Source organism: Mustela putorius, unplaced genomic scaffold (genome assembly GCF_011764305.1).
Source record: "Mustela putorius furo isolate JIRA1106 unplaced genomic scaffold, ASM1176430v1.1 tig00003932_pilon_pilon_pilon:0A:0A, whole genome shotgun sequence".
Lineage (NCBI taxonomy): Eukaryota > Metazoa > Chordata > Mammalia > Carnivora > Mustelidae > Mustela > Mustela putorius.
Genome location: NW_025422077.1, coordinates 8,941,500 through 8,967,591, shown reverse-complemented (window position 1 = coordinate 8,967,591; position 26,092 = coordinate 8,941,500). Strand labels below are relative to the sequence as shown.

The 26,092-nt window shown below is 36.2% G+C and overlaps 2 protein-coding genes across 4 annotated transcripts in view; one reads left to right on the top strand and one right to left on the bottom strand.

Annotated features, from left to right (window-relative positions):
- The window catches only part of GTF2E2 (general transcription factor IIE subunit 2), a 67,287-nt gene that overhangs the window by 22,414 nt on the left and 18,781 nt on the right, over positions 1–26,092 (bottom strand). For both annotated transcript variants that reach the window (XM_004757798.2, XM_013059019.2), the window contains exons 3-5: positions 12,672–12,763; positions 8,710–8,817; positions 6,996–7,178 (exon numbers count right to left, since the gene is read on the bottom strand). In XM_004757798.2, the coding sequence (XP_004757855.1) occupies positions 6,996–7,178; positions 8,710–8,817; positions 12,672–12,763 (383 nt within the window). The remainder of the gene's footprint in view (positions 1–6,995; positions 7,179–8,709; positions 8,818–12,671; positions 12,764–26,092) is intronic.
- SMIM18 (small integral membrane protein 18) lies at positions 17,040–25,095 on the top strand. 2 transcript variants are annotated; one of them, XM_004757797.3, is made up of 3 exons: positions 17,040–17,126; positions 24,143–24,226; positions 24,620–25,095. In XM_004757797.3, the coding sequence occupies exon 3, from the start codon at positions 24,657–24,659 to the stop codon at positions 24,951–24,953; it is 297 nt and encodes a 98-aa protein (XP_004757854.1). In that variant the 5' UTR covers positions 17,040–17,126; positions 24,143–24,226; positions 24,620–24,656; the 3' UTR covers positions 24,954–25,095. The 2 variants fall into 2 exon arrangements, with proteins under 2 accessions (XP_004757854.1, XP_012914475.1); XM_013059021.2 differs by having other exon boundaries at positions 17,055–17,126; positions 24,124–24,226.

The following is a 26,092-nucleotide window of genomic DNA, read 5'->3' as shown; positions in this document are numbered from 1 at the left end:
AAATAGAATCTTAAAAAAAAAAAGAAAGAGGGAAAGAAACTTTAGAGGCCAGAAAGTAGCAGGCTGCTATATACAAAATGCTAGAAGAAAAATCTGTGAACACAGAATCTTCTATCCAGCAAACCTACCCTTCAAAGGTAAGAAAAAATTAAGATATTCCCAAATAAAAAGGCTTTTTTAAATAGTTTAAAAAAAAAAAAAAAAAAAGGGCAGAGGATTTCATTATCACTAGGATCTACCAGGCAAGAAATGTACAAGGGAGCCCTACAAGAGAACATGAAAGAATCAGTAACTCAAAGTTAATATGAAAAAATAAAGATCTCACTGAAGCTAAGCACATGGGCAATTATAAAAGCTAGTATCACTGCGTAAAAGTTTGTAACTATACTTTTTGTTCTCTACAGATTTAAGAGACTAATACATTTTAAAAAAGCAATTATCAGTCTAATAGCTAGTATCACTGTAACTCTTTTATATCTCCAAATTTTGGCTTTTACATAGTTTAAGAGACTAACAGATTTAAAAGAATTATTAGGGGGTGAGTGTGTGGCTTAGTTGGTTAAGCAACTGCCTTTGGCTCAGGTCATGATCCTGGAGTCCCGGGATCAAGTCCCACGTTGGGCTCCCTGCTCCGTGGGGAATCTGCTTCTCCCTCTAACCTCTCCCCTCACACGGTCTAATAAATAAATAAAAACTTTTTAAAAAGATATTAAAAAATAAAATAATATAAGTATTATTCGTTTATGGCAATGTGTGAAGATGTAGTTTTGTGACCTTTACAACAAAGAGGTGGGAATGGAGATGTAAAGGAGTAGATTTTTAATATGCTACTGAAGTTAGGCTAATATAAATACAAACAAGTACAAATGTTATAACTTTAGGATGTTAAATATAATCCCCATGGTAACCACAAGGAAAATAGCTACAGAACATACACGAAGGAAATGAGATAGGAATCTAACATTTCAATATTAAAAAATCAAGGAGGGGCACCTGGGTGGCTCAGTCAATTAAGCATCCAACTCTTGATTTTGGCTCAGGTCATGATCTTGGGATTGTGAGATGGAGCCACACAACAGTCTCCATGCTGGGTATGGAGCCTGCTTAAGATTCTCCCTCTCCTCCTGCCCTTCCCCCAACTCTCTCCAAAAATAAAAATAAAAAAATGAAAATACAAATAAATCAGCTAAACACAAAATAGTAATGCAGTAAAAGGAAGAACAAAAATGCAGAAGGCGTATAGAAAACTAAACAAAATAATATTCCCTTGTAAGTAATTAAAAAGTAAGACAATTAGGGACTCCTGGGTGGCTCAGTCAGTTAGGTGGCCTTCAGATCAGGTCATAATCCCAGGGTCCTGGGATTATCGAGTCCCACATTGGGCTTCTTGCTCAGCAGGGAGCCTGGTTCTCCCTCTCCCTCTGCTCATGTGCACTCTCTCCCCCCATACCCCATCAAATAAATAAATAAAATTTTAAAAAGAAAGAAGATTAAACTCTGCAATCAAAAGAAAGAGATTCCAGGCAGCCTCGGCAAGCATATGAGCCCCTCTAAAACACATCCCCGAGCCACCCAGTGGGCAGCTTCCAAAGGCACCAGCAATCTACCCCCAAGCGGCCCCTACTCTGGAGAGGCTAGCCATGCACACTAGAGCGCCTGCAGCCATTGCAGCTGGGCCTCTCAGCCAGATGTGTCAGAGCCAGCTCCATTCACCAGTGTACCACCAGCAGCTCCTACTGGGCCTCAAAGCCACAAAGAAAGACAGTGCTGAATATCAACAAGTTCACACCAATTGTGGCCCAGACACAAATCAGACTGCCCCTCAAAGGGGATACCCCTGGGGTACTTGCCTCAGGTGATGAGGGGGGCCCCAAAGGACACCCTTTACATAAAGCCACTCCTTCAAAACAGGGAAACATAACTGATCTAACCAGTATATAGAAACTCACACAGCTAGGCAAAGTATGGAGGGAGAGGAATATATTCCAGAAGAATAAAACAAAGCCTCAAACAAAAAACCCTAAATGAAATGGAGGTAAGTAATCTACCAAATAAGAAGTTCAATGTCATGACCCAAAAAATACTCACCGAACTCATAAGCAAAACAGGGGAATACAGTGAAAACTTCAACAAAGAGAAAATTTAAAGAGCGCTGAAAAATCAGAACTAAAGAATACAATAACTGAAATGAAAAACACTGTATAGGGAATCAACTGCAGGTCAGCTGATACAGAAGAATGGATCATTGATGCATAAAACAGGGTAGCAGAAATCACCCAATCAGAACAGTAAAAAGAAAAACAAATCATGTATCTGATTAGCGGTTACTATCCCAAATATATAAGGAACTCATGGAACTTAATACCGAAAAACAATCTAATTCAAAAATTGGTAGAAGATCGCAAAACACGTTTCCAAAGATGGCCTACATATGGTCACCAACATGCTCAACATCATGACTAGGAAAATGCAAAACCACAATGAGGTACCTCATCTCACACCTGTCGGGATAGCCACTATTAAAAAGACAAGATATAATTGTTGGAGAAAATGGAGAAAAGGGAAATCTCAGGTACTGTTGGTAGCAATGTAAACTGGAAATTAACTATGAAAAGAGAACAACCATATGCTCCAGTTACTTATCCAAAGAAACCAAAAACACTAACTAAAAAAAATATATGCACTCCTTTGTAAACAGCATTATTAACAATAGCCAAGATACGAAAACCTAAGTGTCCGCTGATGGATAATCAGATAAGGAAAATAGATACACACACATAAATGGAATATTATGTAGCCATAAAAGAAGAAATCTTGCCATCTGTAATAAAAATGAATGGACCTTGAGGGCATTATGCTAAGTGAAATAAGTGAGACAAAGGAAGAAAAATTTGTATTATCTCACCTTTATGTGGACTCTAAAAAAAGAAAAAAATCCTTGGTGATTGCCAGACACAGCAGTGTGGATGGGGAAAATGCATGAAGTAGTCAAAATGTGCACATTATGAAGTTATAAAATAAGTCATGGGGATGTAATGTACAGCATGGTAACTACAGTTAATAATACTATATTACATGTTTAAAAGCTGTTGAGAGATTAAATCTTAAAAAGTTCTCATCATTAAAAAAGAATTTGGTGCTGGCGCGCCTTAGTGGCTCAGTGGGTTAAAGACTCTGCCTTCCACTCAGGTCATGATCCCAGGGTCCTGGGTTCGAGTCTGCATCAGGCTTTCTGCTCAGCAGGGAGCCTGCTTCCCCCCCCCCCTCTCTCTGCCTGCCTCTCTGCCTACTTGTGATCTCTGTCAAATTAATAAATAAAATCTTTTTTAAAAAAATTTGGTGCTACATATGGTGACAGATGTTAATTGGACTTACTGTGGTGATATAATTTCACAATATATACAAATATTGAACCATTATGTTATACATCCGAAATATGATGTATGTTTCAAAGCTGTTAGAATAAAAGAATTCATCAAAGTGGCAAGACAGATACAAAGTCAATACACAAAAGTCAGCTACATTTCTATATATTAACAATGAACAATCTGAAAAGAAGTTACAAAAACAATTCCATTCACAAAAGCATCTAAAAGAATAAAATACTTAGGAATTAACTTAAAGAGATGAAGGACTTGGCACCATGAAAACTATAAAACACTGCTGAAAGGGTGCACCTGGGTGGCTTAGTAGGTTAAGTGCCTGCCTTTGGCTCAGGTCATGATCCTGGGGTCCTGAGACTGAGGCCCAAGTGGGATCCCTGCTCAGCAGTAAATTTGCTTCTCCCTCTTCCTCTGCCCCTCTCCCTGCTCAAGCATTCTTTCTCAAGTAAATAAAATCTCTAAAAAGAAATAAAAATGAAATACTGCTGAAAGAAATTAGACAACATAAATGCAAACACACCCCAGGTTTACAAATTAAGATGTAGATACTATCCAAAGTGATCTACAGATTCAGTGCAATCCTTATCAAAATCCCAATGATGTTTTTTGCAGAAATAGAAAAACCCATCCTAAAATTCATATGGAATCTCAAGGGACTCTGAATAATCAATCTTGGAAAGGAAAAACTAAGCTGGAGGATTTACTTCCTAATTTCAAAACTTCCTACAAATCTCCAGTAATTGAAAGTGTAGTATTGGCATAAAAGCTGTGGAAGAGAGAACCCAGAAATAAATCGTCCCATGTATGCTCAAACGACTTTTGACAAGGGTGCCAGGGCATTCAATAGGGAAAGGACAACCTTTTCAACAGAAGGTGTTAGAAAACTCAACATCCACATACAAAAGAATGACACTTGACCCTTACCTAACACTATATATGAAAATTAACTAAATGGATTAGAGACCTAAATATAAGATCTAAAACTATAAAACTCTTAGAAGAAAACTTAGGGCAAAATCTTCTAATCTTGGATTTGGCAGTCATTTCCTGGAAATGCCACCAAAGGCAACAGAAGGGAAAAAAAAAAGTGACACATATGACTACACAAAAATATTGGCATCTGCACATTAAAAAACACTATCAATGAAGTAAAAAGGCAGCTCACAAAATGGGAGAAAATACTTGCAAAGTGTGTATCTAATAAGTGATTAACACCCAGAATACATACATACTAGGACAAGTAAAACAACTCAATTCAAAAAATAGGCAAAAGATTTGACATTTCTCCAAATAATGTATACAAATAGACAATAAAAGAAAGAAATATCCTCAGTATCACTAATTACTAGGGAAATACAAATCAAAACTACAATGAAATAAACCTCATATCCATTAAAATGGCTACTATTTGAAAAAAAAAAACAACAGAAAAGTGTTGGTAAGGACACAAAGAAATCTGAACCCTTGTGCACTGCTGGCAAGAATATAAAATGGTAAACCCACTGTGGAAAATAATGGTGGTTCCTCAAAAAACTAAAAACAGAATTACCATATTATCCAGCAATTCTACTTCTGGTTACATACTCTAAATGGAAAGCAGAGTGGCACATGGGTGGCTCAGTTAAGCAACTGCATCTTGATTTCAACTAAGGTTGAGATCTCAGGGTCATGAGATCTGGCCCACACCTCAGGCTCCACACTTGGCATGGAGTCTACTTGTCCCTCTCCCTCCTCCCACTTGTGTGCACACTCTCTCTAAAATAAATAAATACTAAATAAATATTCTTGAAAAATATATTTTAAAAAATCAAAAGCAAAGTCTTGAAGAGAAACTTTTTACGAACAAGTTAATAGTAGCATTATTCCCAACAGCAAAATAATGGAAGCAACCAAACGGATAAGCAAACTGGTCAATGCAGTACTATCAGCCTTAAAAAGGAAGGAAATCTTGATACAAGCTGCAACATGGAGTAACCTTGAGGATGGATACTATGCTAAGTGAAATAGGACAATCACAAAACAACAATGTAGAATTCTACTTGTCTGAGTTACTTAGACAAGCCAAATTCACAAAAAGAATGTTGCCTGCTAGGGACTGGAGAAGTGGGATAAGGAAAGCTGTTTAGTGGACTAAGTTTCAGCTTTACAAAATGTAGACGTTCTGGATTATCTCTTGTACAACTGTGAACATATTTTACACTAATGAACTGTACTCTTAGACATGCTTAATATGTCAAACTCTACCTCATGTGACAGTTTTTACTACAATTTGTTAAAAATTTAACTAAAAAAAAAACCACCTGAGGAGTAGCCATTCCATACATACCTTAAAAATAAATCCTATTTCAAATCTGAAGAGGGCTCTGCTTCGGGAAATGGCCAAGTCCCTCCTAAGGTAACTTTTTTTTAATAGAAAACTTACTACAAACTCTGGATATTTTCCAAAAGAGTTCAAAGAACAAAAAAGATGTATTATTTGCCACCCACTGCAAAAAAGACAAAGGTTAGAGTTTGAGTCTAGCCAAGATAACTGCCCATTTATACACAAAAACCAACAAAAACACTCTGGAGGAATCTAACAGAATCTTGAGTCTTTATTACACATATAATTCACAAAATTTAAGACTCAACAGAAATTTATTAGACATACAAAGAAGCAGGAAACATGACCCATACTCGAGAAACAAAGCACAGACCAGCCCCCCCAAATGACCCAACTGTTAAATTAGAATAGGAAGATTTTAAAGCAGTTGCAAGAAATTTTACTCAAAAATGTACTGGAAAAAAAGGCTTACAATGAATGAAAAAAAAAATCAGCAAAGAAACAGAAGATATAAAGAACGGAAAGTCCAGAACTGAAAAATACTATCTCTAAAATAAAAAATTCACCAATGGGAATTCACAACAAATTAGAGGTAAAGAAGAGAAGTCCATTAACTTGACAATAGATCAAAACAAAACCAAAAAAAACCCTAATAAATAAATAAATAGAAAGAGCCTCAATGACTTGTAAAATAACACGTGTCACTTAATTACCAATAAGTACAGGAGAGAAAGGAGCAAGTTTTACTCCTGAGGTAGCAAGACAAATGAAACATCAATAACTAGCATTAATCATTAGCAACTGTGCAGAACAGAGACTAGCAGCCTTTCCAACTGAGTTCCAACTTTAAACTGGAAATGTTATCCGTATGGCTTTCTGTAATAGACTTTTAGGAATTAAAACAGCAAGGTTATTAGTCAATGCTCTCGTGTTTAATACCTCTGGTTCCTCAGGTTAGCAGTGTCTACAAGAATTGTTGAAGCAGCTCTTGTCTACAAACATAACTTCTGAGAAAAACTTTTGAGATGTCTTTGAGAAAAACTTTGCAGAACTATTCTGAAGACACAATCATACCCAAAACGAAACAAAAAGGAGATGTCAAATTTACACAAAAATGGTGGCTCTCTGCCCTGCCCTGTAGAACAGGACCCAAATTTCAAATCTTCGACTGCAACCCCAAGTATATATAAAGGAAGCTATAAAAATAAAAATTTACATTACCTGTTTTCTTAAAACAAGACATTATTAATTCAAATTATACTAAGATATAGAAAGAAAAGAGAGGTTACCTTGACAGCTTTCTGAGAATTGGGGAGTCCTTCCTCTATGTCTTCTAAAAGAATTCCTCCTAAGCCTCGCTGGTCATGCTTATCTAACAGCCTAAGGAGGGCTTTCTTATCTTTCAAGTTGTATTTGGGCTTGAAGGCATACTTCCCATCTATTACTTCAATTTTGGGATTATTGACTAATGCCTGTAACAGTGACACAATTTGGATATATTAACAAAAGGAAACCCCATATACATGTTCTTAAATTCTACTAATTATTTTAAAAATATTGATACCAAATACAACCATAAATAAGTTATCTTGTGAATATCAACTAGCAGATCTAAAATACTGGACATCGAAGATCCAAAAACCAATAGGTAGAGATCAGCAAGTTGCTCACTTTTTATAAAAGAAACTTTTTATTATTGCGTTAATTCTTTAGATGAGTAAAACCATTTTATCACAACTGAAACTGCACCCACATTCTTTTGAAAATAAAAGATAGAAAAGAATAAATGCTAGTTAACATTAATAGACAAAGTGAACTGGGTATTGCTTATCCCACCCTCAAAGTATAGTTTATCACATATTGGCATTTTGTGTGAAACATAACCCTGGGATGAATATACAATAGTCTGCCCCACCTGGTATCACCAACCGGTGTGGAAGGAACTGAAAAGCACCACTAGTGCATATAAGAAATTTACCTATAGTGGCAGCTTGAGAATGAAACTGAGTAGGAATGCAGGAATTATTGAATATAGTTATATTCCTAGTCAGTTCTGCTGTACAGCTACTACTAGAAGGAAAGCTCTTCGAGGAAGAGCTACCCTATTTATTTTCTTCTGCAGCTGCCAGCCTGACCCTGGAAAGGAGAAAGAGAAGAACATAGAAGAAAGGAGGGAGAACAGAATAGTAAAAAAGTAATTTTTAACTAATGTTGGTAGTCTATGAAATTTGAAGATTAGGTAATGCAACAGGATGTTTATGACTATTTATCATTAAGATGATGTGCTATAATGTTACTAATAAACTGTTATTTTATATTCTAAAAATCAAGAACAATATTTTGCTCAGTATAATAAATTACTGAATTAGATTTAGGAATTTTACATTTGCTCTTTAGACTACAACACTGGTCACAGAATATATTCTTCTTAATTGTCATTTCATACTTAAATAGAAAAGATGGAAATGTGTGAATTTTCTTAAATGCTATTCATTTCCAAATTAGCAGGGTCAGTGATTACTGTGGGTTTCTTTTCCTCCAATGATGTGTGTATATACACAGTGTAAGGATTAGTTTTCCAAGTAATCTGTCGGAGACAGTAACATCACCATCAAGTCATAATAGTAGTATGAGTACAACAAATATCTCACTATCCCTACATTACCTCATGATTTAAATGTTCAAAAACATGTATAAAAACAATTCTAAATTTAGCAATTTTAAAAGTATCAATTATTCTGTAAAAACTTAAATGAAACTGGTATAATAACTGAATTTTTTATAATTTTTGTGCTAAAAGTCTTTGCCATTTTAAATAGATACATAAGTTTTTAAGAAAACCAACAAATCAAACCACCTCAAAAAATATGCATGTTAAAAACAAAGAATCTATACCAGTTCTTTTAAGTAAAAATAATGGTCAGATTAAAAACCTTAGTTACATAGCAAATATCTCATGGTAACTAACTAATTTTTTTAACTCCACTTTAAGGCTATTCTTACCTCAGTCATTAGCCATTGTTTCTGCTTGAGTCCTATATCTAAATGTTGTGTTTCATCCAAAATTTCTTCTAAAGTGAGAGGATGCGTATCTCCTCGCTGATGCCGTGTCTATTGAGGGAAGAAACTGTAATTAGGAGATAATTTTAAAATGCTAGATGCATAAGTAATAAATACAAGTAAGTTAATCTTTCAGAAATGGAGAACATGTATTATCTGAGGCAATACAATAGTGATGAGGAGAATGGACTGTAAAATCAGAATCAGGTTCAAACTTGTAGCTCTGTAAATCAAATGATAAACTGAGAAAAGGTATTTTCAATAAATAACCCAAGAGCTCGTCTTCCTAATATTTTATTGGCCCCAAAAACCTAACAGGAAAATGACCCAAAGACAGGAACACAGAAATCATACAAAAGTGGGTGGCTCAGTCACTTAAGCTTCCAACTCTTGACGGCAGTTCAGGTCATGGTCTCAAGATCTTAATATCAAATCCCGTGTCAGCCTTTGTGCTCAGTAGGAGTCTGCTTGAGATTCTCTCTCCTGAGAATCTTGAGATTCTTCTCCCTGCTCACGTACTTTCTCTAAAACAAATAAATAGGGGTGCCTGGGTGCCTCAGTCCATCGGGCATCTGCCTTCAGCTCGGGTCATGATCCCAGGGTCCTGGGATCAAGACCTGCATCAAGGCTTCCTGCTTAGCCGGGGAGCCTGCTTCTCCCTCTCCCTCTGCTGTTCCCCTTGCTTGTGATCTCTCGCTTTCTGTCAAATAAGTAAATAAAATCTTTGAAAAATAAGAATAAAAAATATGAAATGAAAAATAAATCTTTTAAGAAAAAATCATAGAGGGACGCCTGGGTGGCTCAGTGGGTTAAGCCGCTGCCTTCGGCTCAGGTCATGATCCCAGCGTCCTGGGATCGAGTCCCACATCGGGCTCCTTGCTCGGCAGGGAGCCTGCTTCTCCCTCTGCCTCTGTCTGCCATTCTGTCCGCCTGTGCTCACTCTCTCTCTGACAAATAAATAAAATAAAATATTAAAGAAAAAAAAAAGAAAAAATCATAGAGGGGAGCCTTGGTGGCTCAGTCAGTTAAGTGTTCAACTCTTGGTTTCAGCTTAGATCATGATCTCATGGTTCATAGGATCAGCCTCATGTGGGGCTCTGTGCTTGGTAGAGAGTAAGCTGGAAGAGTCTCTCCCTCTGTCCCTCCCCCTGCTCATGTACTCTCTCTCAAAATAATCAATCTTTTTAAAAAAATGAATAAAAATGGAACTCTGTTGAGTATTATATACAAAGTGAATTTTATCAATATTTTAATATACATGAGTTATTCTAATCAACTGTGTGCTAACAATAATAGTTGTGATAGTATTTAGAACTTATGGTCACAAGAAAAACATTTCTAACATATATACTATTGCGGCAAAAAGTATGACAGATGATGACTGAAGTATTTTCAGGCATGAGGGCGCCTGTGTGGCTCAGTCAGTTAAGTGACTGCCTTCAGCTCAGGTCATGATCATGGGGTCCTAATCTCCCTCTACTCCTCCCTCTTCCTTGTGCACATGCTCTATCAAATAAACAAATAAAATCCTTAAAAATATACATATTTTGGGTGCCTGGGTGGCTCAGTCGTTAAGCATCTGCCTTCGGGTCAGGTCATGATCCCAGGGTCCTGCGATGGAGGCCCACATCGGGTTCCCTGCTCAGCAGGAAGCCTGCTTCTCCCTCTGCCCCTTCCCCTGTTTGTGCTCCCTCTCTCTCTCTGTGTCTCTGTCAAATAAATAAATAAAATCTTTAAAATAAAAAATATATATATATATATGTGTATACATACACACACATATTTCAAGCATAAAAATACACAACATTAGGCTAAAATGCAGTGGGAGTAACAGAACAGACTTACAAGTTCAAAAGGAAAATAATTAAAATTTCCAACCATATGTTTGTTTTTACAATTTTTTTTTAAAGATTTATTTATTCTAGAGAGAGAGTGCACGCACGTGGGGGGAGGGGGGAGGGAAAGAGAGTCTTTTTTTTTTTTTTTTTTTTTAAAGATCTTTATTTATTTGAGAGAGATAGAGAGAGAGTGAGAAAGCACAAGCAGGGAGGAATGGGAGAGGGAGGAAACTCCCCGCTGAGCAGAGAGCCCGACATGGGGCTCAATCCCAGGACCCTGGGATCATGACCTGAGCCAAAAGCAGACGCTTAACGGCTGAACCACCTACGCACCCCCCAGAGTGTTTATATTTTTAACTAATAATGAGATTTAGATCCCCCTAGAGAAATGTAAAAGAGGTATTCTGTTGAAATATTATGATATGTCAGAAATTCCATTCTTTGTCACTATTTCAACTTTTGCTGAAAAACTAATTGTCAATTTAAATATGTGCAGAGAGATACATAATTTCTCAAAATTGTTTCAGGAAATAAATGAGCACAAAAATTGAAGGTCACAGTCCTAAAGAAAGTTATGAAAGTTACGGATCATCTAGATTAGTGACGACTGCATTAGCAGAGTAGCAGTAACATGACATTTGAATGTCAATCTCCCTCAACAGACTAACAGCCACGGGGGAATACTTTTTTCCAAGTAGTCCCAGCAATAGTGCTAAAAACAGCATACAGTAGGTTTTAATTATTGTTTATCACCATGGGGGAATGGGTGGATGGAATGAATGAATAGGGAATATGTGTCAAATGTTATTATTTGATAATGGGAAATTATGAACTAATAGATTTCTACCACAAATCAAATACAGACTACAGATTTCAGACCCAGTCAGACATTAAGTCTCTAAAAGCCCTAACATAAAAACTTGACTTACATTTTTTTTTTAAAGATTTTATTTATTTATTTGACAGAGATCACAAGTAGGCAGAGAGGCAGACAGAGAGAGAGAGGAGGAAGCAGACTCCCTGCAGAGCAGAGAGCCCGATGCGGGACTCGATCCCAGGACCCTGAGATCATGACCTGAGCCGAAGGCAGCGGCTTAACCCACTGAGCCACCCAGGTGCAAGCAATCTGTAGCGGAAATGTAAAGTAACACATATAGTACTTTCACTTTTTTCAAGAGATACAACCAGTAACTAAACAGGAATGACTATGGCAGAGGAAGGGGGCAAATCTGAAATAGTTTAGCCATTTAGTAACAAATGAAATTTCACTTTAATAAGTTAGGATTCAGTCTCTGGTAAAGCCAAAATGCCGTATCATCAAAACTTCAAAACTTACTTCAAAAAATAGTAAATCTTCCATCATATCTTAAATTCTAAGGTCTTCTGTAAATCGATGTTTTCCTAAGTCCCTCAGTAATTCTCTATTTTCTCCTCCAAAAGATGCAGAAAAACCATCACCACCGTAAGTCTCAACTACGTAGTTTTCACTTTTCACCTCAGTGGAAATAACCTGCAAATTGTTCACCTCTTCCTAGTGGTTTTGACAGCAAGTATGAGTAATTAAGAAGTGATTGTATCTACTGCCTGGGCATAATTTATAAGTGAAATGGTAGGCTTAAATTGGATACTTGAATTAATATAAATTAAATACTTAGGTGACTCACTGCAGTACTAATCTGATATAATGTAAGAGGCTTGGAGCATTACCTTTTTTTTAGTTATACTGAGATATAATAGGGATACAGCATACCTCACATACTGAAACAAGAAATTTGATAAATTTTTTTTTAAAGATTTTATTTATTTATTTATTTGACAGAGAGAAATCACAAGTAGATAGAGAGGCAGGCAGAGAGAGACAGAGGGAAGCAGGCTCCCCGCTGAGCAGAGATCCCAGCACTCCGAGATCATGACCTGAGCCGAAGGCAGCGGCTTAACCCACTGAGCCACCCAGGTGCCCCGAAATTTGATAAATTTTGACATGTACATACAAATTCACTTCTGAAACCCCAATCCTCTTCCTCTGCCAAAAACTCAAATAGGATGCGTGTTGAGAAAAGTACTTACCTTCATGTAATTCACAATCTTAGCAAGAACACCAAACTTATATCCAGAGCTTCCTGATAGAGCTTTCAAGTTAAATGATCCATTGCTATGATCTGGAAACGAGGTTCAAAAAACAATTATAACATTGTCATAATAGATTTAATTTTGACTTTTAAGCAACTAAGATGATTTTTAACTCTAGTAAAATATTTGTTTTGCATTTTTCTATCTAGTGAATTCTACCCTGTAAAACTTTGGTATAAATTAAAATTTATGAGTATATAATAAGCGTATTAATTTTCCCACCAAAGCTAGGTACAAAGTATTAAGAATTCACAAGCATTAAAATACATTTTTTCTGGGGTGTTTGGGGTGGCTCAGTTGGTGCAGTATCCGACTTCATCTCAGGGTTCCTGAGTTCAAGTCCCACATTGGGCAGGGAGCCTACTTTAAAAAAAAGTAAAATACATTTGTTCCATAAGTACCTTTGTCTCACTGTTCCCTTAATTATGATTAGATTTATCCCCAAGATTAGAAGCATGGCTTTTTAAACAAGAGGACAACACAAATCTCAAACTGATGCAAAGAGCTTTTCTAACAGACTTAATACCATGAGAAATGAGTGAATTACTTCCAAGAGATAAAAAGTTCCACTTATCACCTATTACATCAATTTCTGCCTCTCAACTTAAAACAAATGGGAACTAACGGGGATTAATAAAAGAAATGATACCATAACTAAACTTCAAGATTAATTAGGGGAAAATATTTTAAAAAAGGAAAAAATTCATAGGCAATGACACTGCATAAACATGGATGCTTTAAAAAGGGCGACAGCATGAAACAAGGAGCAATCTGTACTGACGACAATTTATTTCAGAACTTGTATCATTCTGTTGCATTTTGTAGGCAGAAACCCTAATGCTACTATGAATCACAAGCCCATTCCATTAGTCATAAGGAGGAACAGTTAAAAAAAACCTCATAATTACTAGAAAAACATTTCAGAAGTACACATTCTATTAACAAACCATCAATTCAGATATATTACGTTCTCCTGTGGCTGCTAATCCACAAAGGAAAATGTTAAATACAAGGTGGGGCAGGGGTATCTCTGGCACCAGCTTGGTGGTAATAATTAAAAAAAAAAAAAGGAATTCATTAGAACAATGCAAGTCAAATGTAACAATTGTCAGAGAGCCAAGAATAGCTTTTAGATGGCAACATAATACTTCTCTGAGATTAGTTTGTGAAAAGACTTTATTAAATATACTTTTTGAGACTAAAATGAGGCTTGATATGTAATTTTCCTTTAAAAATATTACTGTCATCATTTGACAACAACTTAATTGGCACATTATATCCTGTTTCCAAAAGTGGTATCATGGATGCCTTACAGGTATGCTTTCACATTCATTATTCCAATTATGAAATACTACCTACATGGTTCGTTTTCCCAAGGTGTTCAGAGCACTTTAACAATAAAAGTAACATTTACTGAACACTTATTATTTGCCACAGGGCATGCTAAATATTTGACTTTCTCATTTAATCCCTCCGAAAAACTCCCATTTAAACATAAGAAAAGTAAGAGTACTAAGCAGAAGAATGCAGATTCAAATTCAGTAGTAAACGCTGTGATACTGCCTTGTTTAAGAATCATTAACTAGGGGACGCCTGGGTGGCTCAGTTGGTTGAGCGGCTGCCTTCAGCTCAGGTCATGATCCCAGCATCCTGGGATCAAGTCCCACATCGGGCTCCTTGCTTGGTGGGGAGCCTGCTTCTCTCTCTGCCTCTGCCTGCCATTCTGTCTGCCTGTGCTCGCTCGCTCTCTCTGACAAATAAATAAATAAAATCTTAAAAAAAAAAAAAAAAAGAATCATTAACTAGGGGTGTCTGGGTGGCTCAGTGGGTTAAAGCCTCTGCCTTAGGCTCAGGTCATGATCTCAGGGTCCTGGGATTGAACTCCGCATCCGGCTCTCTGCTCAGCAGGAGGCTGCTTTCCCCTCTCTCTGCCTGCCTCTCTGCCTACTTGTGATCTCTGTCAAATAAATAAATAAAATATTTAAAAAAAAAGAATCATTAACTAGTCTTTAATATAGACTATGCCATTTGAAACTGGGTATTATTTTCTCAGAGTATAAAAATTCATAAATGCAGATATGTTTTCTTATTTAACTTTGATAAGATATTAAGTTTATCCTATATAAACTAACTGGGAACACCATGAAAAGCCAAAAACACCATGCTAAGGACAGGCACTCTACAAGTGCCCAATCATGAACTACATGCACTTTTATGTATCACGGAGTCCTGAACATTCAGATCAATGACAAGCAAAGTAAACAGTAAATATTAGCTGAATGAATGAAGACAGTAAGAGTATTTTTATATATCCCTTTATGGTCCTAGAAACTAATATGCTAATTTATCTGTAATTTTAGAAAATAATGTGGTGACACCTGGGTGGCTCAGTTAGTTTAGTGTCTGACTCCTAATTTTGGCTCAGGTCACAATCCCAGGGTTGTGGGATTGATCCCCATATCAGGCTCTGCACTCAGTGTGGAGTCTGCTTCAGATTCTTCACTACCCCCGCCACTCCTCTGCTCCTCCCCCTGCTCACACTCTCTACCTTTAATAAATAAAATCTTTTAAAAAAATAAAGCAGAGGCTTTAACCCACTGAGCCACCCAGGCCTCTGGCTTCGGCTCAGGTCATGATCTCAGGGTCAGGGGAGGGAGCCCCACATTGGGTTCTCTGCTCAGCAGGGAGCCTGCTTCCCCCCTCTCACCTCTGCCTGCCTCTCTGCATACTTGTGTTCTCTGTCAAATAAATAAATAAAATCTTTTTTTTAAATGTAAATTATAAAACAAAGTTTGCACAGCAAGCATTTACTCAGTCTGCTGTTGCTATAATAGCCACTCCATTATTTATTTATGTATTTATTTATTTTTAAAGATTTTATTTATTACAGCGAGAGAGGAAACACAAGGAGAGGAAGTGGGAGAGGGAGAAACAGGCTCCCCGCCAAGCACGCAGGGAGCCTGATGCTGGGCTTGATCCCAGGACCCTGAGACCATGACCTGAGCCAGAGGCAGGCGCCTAATGACTGAGCCACCCAGGCACACCCACTCCATTATTTAAAACCTTGATTCTGTTATGCCTGGACCACACACAACTCTAAATAATACACCTTAAATAAAAACATTCGATCTTCAAACATTCACAGTTGAAGATTCTTCGGCCATTTAAAAAAATTTTTTTTGAGGGGTGCCTGAGTGCAACAGTCAGTTGAGTGCTGATCCTTGGTTTGACCCAGGTCATGATCTCAGGATCAGGGATCGAGCCCTGTCTCAGGCTTCATGTAGAGTCTACCTGACATCATCTCTCCTTCGCCTTCTGTCCTTCTCACTGATGCTTTCAGTCTCTCTAAAGTAAATAAGTAAATTTTGAAAGAAATTAAAATTTAGGGGTGCCTGGGTGGCTCAGCGTGTTAAAGCCTCTGCCTTCGGCTCAGGTCATGATCTCAGGGTCCTGCGATCAACCCTGCATCAGGCTCTCTGCTCAATGGGGAGCCTGCTTCCTCCTCTCTCTCTCTCTCTGCCTACTCATGATCTCTGTCTGTCAAATAAATAAAATAAATAATCTTTAAAAAAATTTTTTTTTATTGTTGTTGAATACAGCTGACAAACAATGCTACATTAGTTTCAGGTGTACAACATAGTCACTAAACTTCTCTATAGATTATGCTATGCTCACCACAAGTGTAGCTGCTGTCACCATAAAACACTATTACAATATCATTAACTATATTCCCTATGCTGTGCCTTCTATTCCGTTTTTACCATTCAAATTTCACAGACTGCTTTTTTAATATCGGTGGTATACCTACCAAAACTAAACCTCTCCCAACTAGTAGAGCTGAAAACCTTTCTTTTCCCTTAGAATTTCTCCTAATTCAAACCACCACATGGAAATAATCACTTCCAGATGACAAAATTTATATATAACACAAGTATGAAAAGAAAATATCATTTATGAGATTTCATGCCCACTTCCTAGAGGAAATATCAAGCTGGTAAACCTGGACTGTTTGTTTCCTAGGTTACTACCTCTCTCAACATTTCTTTTTAGCTCCAGCAGAGAAATACTCTCTGAAGGATCCGAAATTTTATGGTTAAACACTAAGGAATCATCAGTTTGTTACTAACTCAAATTCCCCTGCAGAAATTTAGCTTAAGGACAAAAAAAATAAGGCAAGAAAAAGAGGTGACAGTTTATATCCCAGACAGCTCTATTCAAGTTTATGAATGATTTACACTTAAGGGTGGCAGGACTTAATGCAAATGAACGAAGAGGAAACTGTCAGCTGCATTGTGGTTCAACCAATAGAAGCACAGCTCCATCTTGGATGTGCACTGGACTGCATTACAAACAGACGATACCATCGCTTCAACAGCAGCCTTCAGACAAGAGGTAGGTTTATACGATCTCTTTCATTTAGTAATACATGTCCTTATGATGAAATATAAAAATATTTTACTATAAAAACTAAGCAGAAAGCTTTGTTCCTACGAAAGGCCAAAAAAAGCAATGTATTCATTTCACTGCTTGGTAGGATTTTATTATGAAAATGTGAAGACTGCCTTGTGCTATTTGATAAGCACCCTTACCATCTGTGCCTTATGGAAAATTCATGAGATTTTCTATGAACCTGATCTATATCCAGACCTTAGAGTAAACGATAAACATTTAATGTTAAGTGGTTACTTGCGAATTTATTTTTTCTGAGTTATTTCATTTCAGCAGTCTGGTTGCCTTAACAAAGGATTTTTCTTAAAGAAAAATCTAGACTCAAAGCGAATCCTGGACTAAAGCTTTCTGACTGTATGTGCAAATTGTATTGGTTGGTAAAAAGCGGTTACTTACGGGAAAGTTTGTTATATTTTAACAAATATGAGAAAATAGTTTAAAACTGTTCATTTGACTTTGAGTGTAGATGCAGTGAATGCCAAGAAACTGTAAGGATTGTGATTTTTACATAAAAATAATAAGACCGTAAAGATATCATTAAATAGGCTGCATTATACTACAGCCAAAGAGATCATTTGTAGAGCTTCAAGACTTCCCTAACATTTTAATTAAAATAGTTATTTTAGTTAAAATAACTATTTTAGTTAAAACCATATTATTTATTTTAGTTAAAACCATATTATTTATGGTTAAATTTTAAAATCTTTATTACTGTAATACACAAGTCATTCTATTATTAAATAATAACCTTCTTAAACAGCCTTTCACTTTTTATATGCCACAAAATATTCATAACCATATCTCAATATAATGTTGAAATTATTCTTCAACTGATTCCTCAAAAGAAACAGAGAGCAAGTCTTTCTGATAAACTACATAAAAAATAAAAATATGTTTTAAGAAGAACTGGTAAGGGAGGAAGTATGGTACCTTTCAAGGGTAGGTAATAAGATTACTTTGATGGCCCAGAGTAATTATTCATGTCTACTAAAAATTAGAAATACTGACCAAATTTCTAATTTTATAATAGTCGAGCATGAAAAATATGATTATTTAGTAAATGCCAGAGTTCCAGGATATTACCCACACATACCGACCTAAAGATCAAACTTTGCTAATAAATTTAAATTTTAAAAGACTATTTTCATAATTTTTATTCCTTCTATTTCTTATTCAGCATTCAGTCAGCATGAGTAAACCATTCATTACAAAACCTAAAGGTTGCTGTAAGAAGAAATTAAATTTCTCCAGGTTCAGAACAATGGGGTTAATTACCTAGAAAATATTCCTGCTTGCTGTACAAAGTATATGGGAGCCAAAGGAAGTCTCAGATAAATAAACACATCTTGTCAAATAAAACAGTTAACTTGTAACTAAAATTTCAGGTAAACTGTAAACAGAGCGCTGCCCCCCCCCATTATTGGCACTATAACCAGCTCACATTTGTTGGTAATGTATTTATAGTTAGCAGAGATGTAGGGTTACTGGTCTTTCACCAAACTGACTAGACGCATGGCCTATCTCAGAGAGCTCCAGGGCTGGGTGAGCGCTCTATATTTAAATGCCAATATTATTAACTGATCATATTTCAAAGTTATATGTTTAAAGATGCTACAGAATTCAACTCAAGGGCTTTTACCATAATTAGAGCAAAAGCATAATCTTGTTCTGATCCGACAATTCAAGGTTCCAGAACAGTTTGAAGTCCTATCCCCATAATTATTTCACTAGGATCTTCTGAACATAGGAGGAAAAATAGGTGAAGAGAATATATAAAAACAAACAAAAATATGGTATTTATTTTAACTCTCCCCATTTCTGTAATGAAATTTTAAAGGGGTGGGGATCCAAAAAAAGTATACAAATGATTTTTTTTTACCATTTAGTCTTATTTTTCATAAAGCATGTTTATAGCAGGTACTTGATATAATGTGTATTTTAATTCCAAAAACAGTCTTAGAATATGAGAGAATCCTAATAATACCATCTTTCTGCATGTCTAATTATGTCTACTCCATTAAAGTAAGTTTTAGATTTTACTCTAAATTTAGCACAAAAAATTGCTAGAGCTCTACTGTACTTAAAAAGAATGAACTACATTAAATTTAAGGTACAAAATGACTCTGTATTTCATGGTTTACTTTTTTCAGATATGCCCAGAAGCTAACTAAAGATTGAATGTTTTGAGTTGCTCATCAGTTATCAATACACTCACTTAAGAGGCAAACTGTCATCATTTACAACATAAACTGTCATCATTTACAACACGGGTATACTCTTCCTTAAACTGCTTAGACACTTCTAATCAAAATGAGAGTTTACGGATTCTTTTTTTTAGAAGTAATCCAAAAAACTCAGTAAGTGTATCAAATAGATAGAAAACACAGATATATAACACAATGTAACACAACAGATACATAAAACCAAAGACAAGAAATACTTTTAAAGTATATTAGTTAGGGCTTTAGGTAAGTACTATATTCAAATGGTTCAAAAACTGAAATTATTACAAGATGTACCTTGTGAAATCTCACACAGATCTGTTTCCCAGCTCTACTCTCCAACCAACCACACAGGCAATCATTGTTATTAATTTCTTACATAACTCCTTCCAAAACTTTTGTGCAGAATCAAGCAAATAAAAATGCATATTACTTCCCCCTCTCTTATACATACTGTCCTACATCTTGGTCTTTCTGACTTAACAGATCCTAGAAATCTTTCAGTATCACCACAGTTACCTCATTCACACACAATTATCAATTGTATGGATATACTAATTTTAACAAGAAGAACAGATCATGATCAAGTTAACTTCAAATACCTGAATTTGGTTTGTGCTGTCTGCCTGCCCCACCTTATCCCTTCCTTTCCTCCCTCTACTTTGATGGGAGGAGATGCATGAGAGGGCTTGAAAAAATTTTAAACAGTTCACTTGTACCTCAAAAATAAATAAAATATGGGGACACCTAGGAGGCTCAGTGGGTTGAACATTGACTCCTGAATTTCATTCAGCTCAGGGTCATGGGATCAAGCCCCAAGTTGGCTCCCTGGTCGGTGGGGAGTCTACTTGGGATTCTTTCTCCCTCTGTACCTCCCATATCTGACAATTGCACGCATGCGCGTGTGTGCACTCTCACTCTCTCTCACAAATAAATCTCCTTTGAGAAATAGAATATAATGTCAAAAATTTTAAGCAGTTCACTTGTACCTCAAAAATAAATAGAATATTTATTATCCCTTAAACCAACTTTCCAGTAATTCTAAAATTTCATTTTTTTAAAAAAGATTTTATTTATTTATTTGACAGACAGAGATCACAAATAGGCAGAGAGGCAGGCAGAGAGAGAGGGAGAAGCAGTCTCCCCACTGAGCAGAGAGTCCGATGCGGGGCTCGATCCCAAGACCCTGAGATCAGGACCTGAGCTGCAGGCAGAGGCTTAACCCACTGAGCCACCCCGGCGCCCCTAAAATTTCATTTTGAAATAGAAACTTTTATTAGTCTTTACAACCTCTCCTCAGTTTTAAAGCCAATACAAAAGAAATCCCTACTCATAAAGAGTTAAAATACAAAGTAATAACTTCAGTATAATTTCAACCAGGTATGAGTTACAGATTTATACAGTCAATTTCGAGAAGAAAAGAAACAAAAGTTTGATATGTTAGGGAGACAGGATTATTAGTGAAGTTTTTCATTTTTATTTAAGATTATTAGAATGTAAAAAAGGAGAATGACTATAAAATTTCTGAACTCAATAATGAAATGACATTTTAAGTTAACATTAATTAATAAGGTACATTAAACTGGGGTGCCTGGGTGGCTCAGTGGGTTAAAGCCTCTGCCTTCGGCTCAGGTCATGATCCCAGGGTCCTGGGAGAGAGCCCTGCATCGGGCTCTCTGCTCAAAAGGGAGCCTGCTTCCTCCTCTCTCTCTCTCTGCCTGCCTCTCTGCCTGCTTGTGATCTCTGTCAAATAAATAAATAAAATCTTTAAGAAAAAAAAAAAAGGTATATTAAAATTATTTTTTTTAAGATTTATTTACTTGGGAGACAGAGAAAGAGAGAGAGAGAGAGAGAAAGAATGAATCCCAAGCAGACTCTCCACAGAGTGCAGAGCCCCCCACTAGGGGCTCATTCTCACAAATGAGAGCCTCAGCTGAACCCAAGAGCTGGATGCTCAACCCACTGAGCCACCCACGTGCCCCTACATTAAACTAATTTCAGGGACATAATGTGGAAAGAAATTCTCAGATTTTAAAAAGTAACCAAGCTGGGGCACCTGGCTGGCTCAGTCAGGCACATGGCATGTGATTCTTGATCTCAGGCTTAAGACTTCAAGCCTCATACTGGGTGTAGAGATTACTTAACAAAACGAAACAACAAAGGAATCAACCTGAAAGGCCTGAACAGACAGAGAGTCTAAGGAATATTTGCATCAATGCTGAAGATGTCCTAGGTTAGCCCAGGTAAAATCAGATAGATCCTCCAGTGATTCTTCCCCTGCTCTTTATCTACCCATACAATAAATGGCACTGTTCTCTATTTCTTCAAGATCCTATTCTTCCTCTCCTCCTCTATATGCTGTTTTTTCGAAAAGACCTGAAACTTATTCACACTTAAGTAAAAAATAACTAACAATGTGTGCTACCCCTCCCAGGAATACCACATTGTAGTCATATTAAAAATTTTAATTTAAAGGAGTTCCAAAACTAAATATTTTTTAGGCATTTGTGTGTGTGTACACAGCCATCACTATGCTATTGTGAAGACTAGGTGAAAAAGGACTAATATTCTCTCCATTTGAGTCAGTTTCTATGGGTTACTTGACTACTTATATGCATGGATATAATCATGCATATTATAGAATCAGAAACAGCAATACTGCAGAAATTGGCAGGAGTGGCCTATCAGGATATCCACATTAGACTCCAAGGTGCAACATCTACAGCGTATTCTATGTGAATGGCACCTTACAGTACAGTATGAATAGTGTTCCCTGTAGGTGTGCAACATAGCAGCCCCATTTTCCTTAAGAATGCACTAAGGAAAAGAAAAACTTAAGGGATAAAAGAGGGTAACTCTAAAAAGCAGGGTCCCCAGATAGTTTGAAAATACTGTAATATACTGGGAAGTTCCTCATACACTGGCATTGCAGACAATGTATTTTTGTAAGTCCCCAAACTAATAAAAGCAACTGATTCAATTATTGTCCATTAGTCTGTTGTCCCTTGTTTCAAGATGAAGGATCACCACAAACCATGAAGCTGAAGGATTCTTAAATCCAAAAAGAACAAATAAATTTAAGCCTTTACTTCTGACCTCAGATCATTGATTTAACCTTCAAAATACACAAAAGAAGAAACCAAGTCCATCCAGAGAGGTGAAGCTATTGCCAAGCAAATGTGATCTAAGATAAAAACAGTAACATGTGAGTGCCTAGGTGGCTTAGTCAGTAAGCATGTGACCCAGATCTCGGGATTGTGAACTCAAGTCCCATGCTGGGCACAGACTTTACTTAAAAATAGATAAAAACAAACAAAAACCTTAGAAAATATTAACTTATTAATGTAACTTTAAAATTACATTTATAAAGAAAACAAATGATGGCTTTGGGTTTTTTAAAGTTACAGAGTTGGGTTTTTTAAAGTCACTTTTTCATCTTTTTTTGGTGTGAAAATGACAATGTGGTTATGTTTAAAAACAGAATCCTCACCTTTTAAGGGATATACACTGAATATGTGTAGATGAAGTGATGATGTCTACAGTTTCCTTCAAAATAGTCTACAGGTGGAAGCAAATGGGTATTGATGAAGTGATAATTGAAGCTATATTATGAGCATACAGGGGTTCATCATACTTTTCTTTTTTTAAAGATTTATTTATTTACAGGGCACTTGGGTGGCTCAGTCAGACGTCTGCCTTTGGCTCGGGTCATGGTTCCAGGGTCCTGGGATCGAGCCCTGCATTGGGCTGCCCACTCTGAGGGAAACCTGCTTCTCCCTCTCCCACTTCCCCTGCTGTGTTCCCTCTCTCTCGCTGTTCCTTTCAGTCAATTAAATAAATAAAATATTAAAAAAAAAGAAAGAAAGAAACGTACTCACACACACAAGTATCTCCAGCACTTAGAAAACTATTTGGTACACAGTAGGTAATCAATAAACATCTGTTTATAAGAATGAATGAAAATCTACTCACAACTATGTAGTAAAGAAAAATCATGCAAACTAAGTCATTTCTTTAATAAAATAAAGCAAACTACAATAGTGAATGAATTAACAAAGTGGAATTTTTTCCTCTTATTTCCAAAATTTTCTTAGTATAAAAGCATTTTATAATTTCTTAAAATAATTTTAAAGGACACTTCTGAAGGATCAAGGTAATAAGATCTTCAATCCTTCTGGTGCCATGTAAGGTCTAACAAGTATCAAGTCAACAAGAGCAAAACTTAATGCAAGATACTAAAACTCTGGGATGCCTGGGTGGCTCAGTTGGTTAAGCATCTGCCTTCATCTTGGGTCATGATCCCAGAGTCCTAGGATCAAGCCCTGCATTAGGCTCCTTGCTCAGCAGGGAGCCTGCTTCTCCCTCTACCTGCTCTGCCTGTTCTGCCTGCAGCTCTCCATGCTTCTAATTTCTCTCTGACAAATAAATAAAATTAAAAAAAAAAAAAAAAGGATAAAAAAGGATACTAGAACTTTAATTCACTGGTTAATTTTGTGAAATGGAATAATAATTTATTAATCAATACATCTGGGATACTGTTTAAAATATTCATGTCCATAGACTGGCTATATGAAACGGTTAACACTATCAGATACACAACAAAAAGAAATCCTAAGATTAAGGTCTCTTCTTAGGCAACTTAAACCTAAAATTTTATTATCTTTATTCTGAAAACTGCCATTATTTAGCTTTTCTTTCTTTTAATATTTTTCACTCAGCCACTATTTTCTGATTCAGGTCACCTGTCCTTGAAGTTTAAAAGACTGGAAATAGAGGAGAGAGAGATACACTGAGCCAACAAGCTGAGAAGGAGCCACACAGGTAATGAGAAAAGCTCTTCAGGAGGCAGTTTGAAGACCACCATGTTAAAATACAATTTTTTGTAGTTAACAAATCACTGACCACTGCTTTAGTCAAATTTTAAACCAATTCAGCTTCTTTTTTTCCACTTCTATTAACAATTAACCTCTATATAGAAATCTTAAACATATTTGTCCAGCAAATGACACACATAAATATACAATATAGTTTATAGAGTATATGGCCATAAAATACAGAAAAAATTCAAAAATATCATTTGGGCATTTAATTCTGGCAGAAAATAAGATGACTCATGTTACCTACAAAAATTTACCATCAAATATTAGTACTAAGACTTAAATTGACTAATCTTTAGAATTTGGTTACATATATTCATTTTTTACCTTTTTGCAGATTCAAAAGAGCAATACAAGAAGTAGAATCCCTAAGAATGGCCTCCCTGACCTCCAGCCTCTGGAATGAAACCACTACATCTGTTTATCAATACCTTGGTTTTCAAGTTCAAAAAATTTACCCTTTTCATGATAACTGGAACACTGCCTGCTTTGTCATTCTGCTTTTATTTATATTTACAGTGGTATCTTTAGTGGTGTTGGCTTTCCTTTATGAAGTGCTTGACTGTTGCTGCTGTGTAAAAAACAAAACTGTGAAAGACTTGAAAAGTGAACCTAACCCTCTTAGAAGTATGATGGACAACATCAGAAAACGTGAAATTGAAGTGGTCTAGCACTCTACTAAGATGAACAAAATCTCTGAAAACAGCCTTCAACTACTGAGAAAAAAGGAAAATTTTCTGAGGCCAACTGTTATTATGAAAATTGACTCTGAGTGATTAAAAGATTTCTAAAAGAAGGGAAAAACAAGTCAAATATGCACTTTGTGTGTGTGTATCCCTTTCATTAAATGTACAGTAAAACTTCACAAGTGTAAGTTACCAATCTATTTAAAATGATAATTCAAAAACTGGGTAAAAGATTCCCAGATTTCAATATTAAGCAACAAAAGGTAAGCCAGAAAACATCAGCAAGATCAAATAACCCTGATCTAAACAAACCATGTGGACTAAAAAATAAACTTCCCTCCATGTGTTTGGGTAATAAAAATGTTTACCTAAGTCCAAAGTAAATAATTCCACTTATACATAAAATCCCTACTTATTAAAAAGAAGTATATTCTAGGTTACTGAGGACAACTTATACATTTTTTAAAGACTTAAGTTTTATTTAGGGATTAGTGTGGGAAAAAGTCTCAAAATAGAAAGATCACAAGTGTACGTGCATAAAATTTTCATAAAACTGCCTTACCATTTAATAAGAAACACATGGTTTAACAACGGCCAGGCTATTTTCAAACTAAAACTTACTAGCATACCGTCTAAGTTGTATTTCCTGAGTTTATTCTCAAGGGCTAAGATACCCATATTCGCAAGGGCTAAGATACCCAATGCTGAAAAGACTAACCCCCAAAGAAGGTGAAAAACAGGACCATATAACACCTATCAAGAAACACTGTAGTTTTATTTCTTAGAATTACAAGAGCTATACAGATATTGTATTTCATTCCCCAAACACTGTTTTGCCAGGACCCATGAGCAAACCTAAGCATGCTCTAAACCACCACAACTGCACTTAGCAAGAAATAACATTCCTGGAAATTCACCCTGACAAATTCGTTCAAAAGGAAAAAGCTCAAGATACAAAGAGATTTTTAAAAGCATTACTCAAAAATAACAACAAAAAATGGAAATAACACTTTTAAATATGATAAATCAACTTAGCTTATTAAGAAACTACTGAAAATTAAGGTACAATTAAGGAAAGAGAAAATATTTGATACAGGAAATGAAAAATACACATCTGGGGGCGC

Excerpts from the sequence above, each read along its gene's own strand:
- SMIM18 (XM_004757797.3), top strand. The coding sequence starts at position 24,657 with ATGGCCTCCCTGACCTCCAGCCTCTGGAATGAAACCACTACATCTGTT.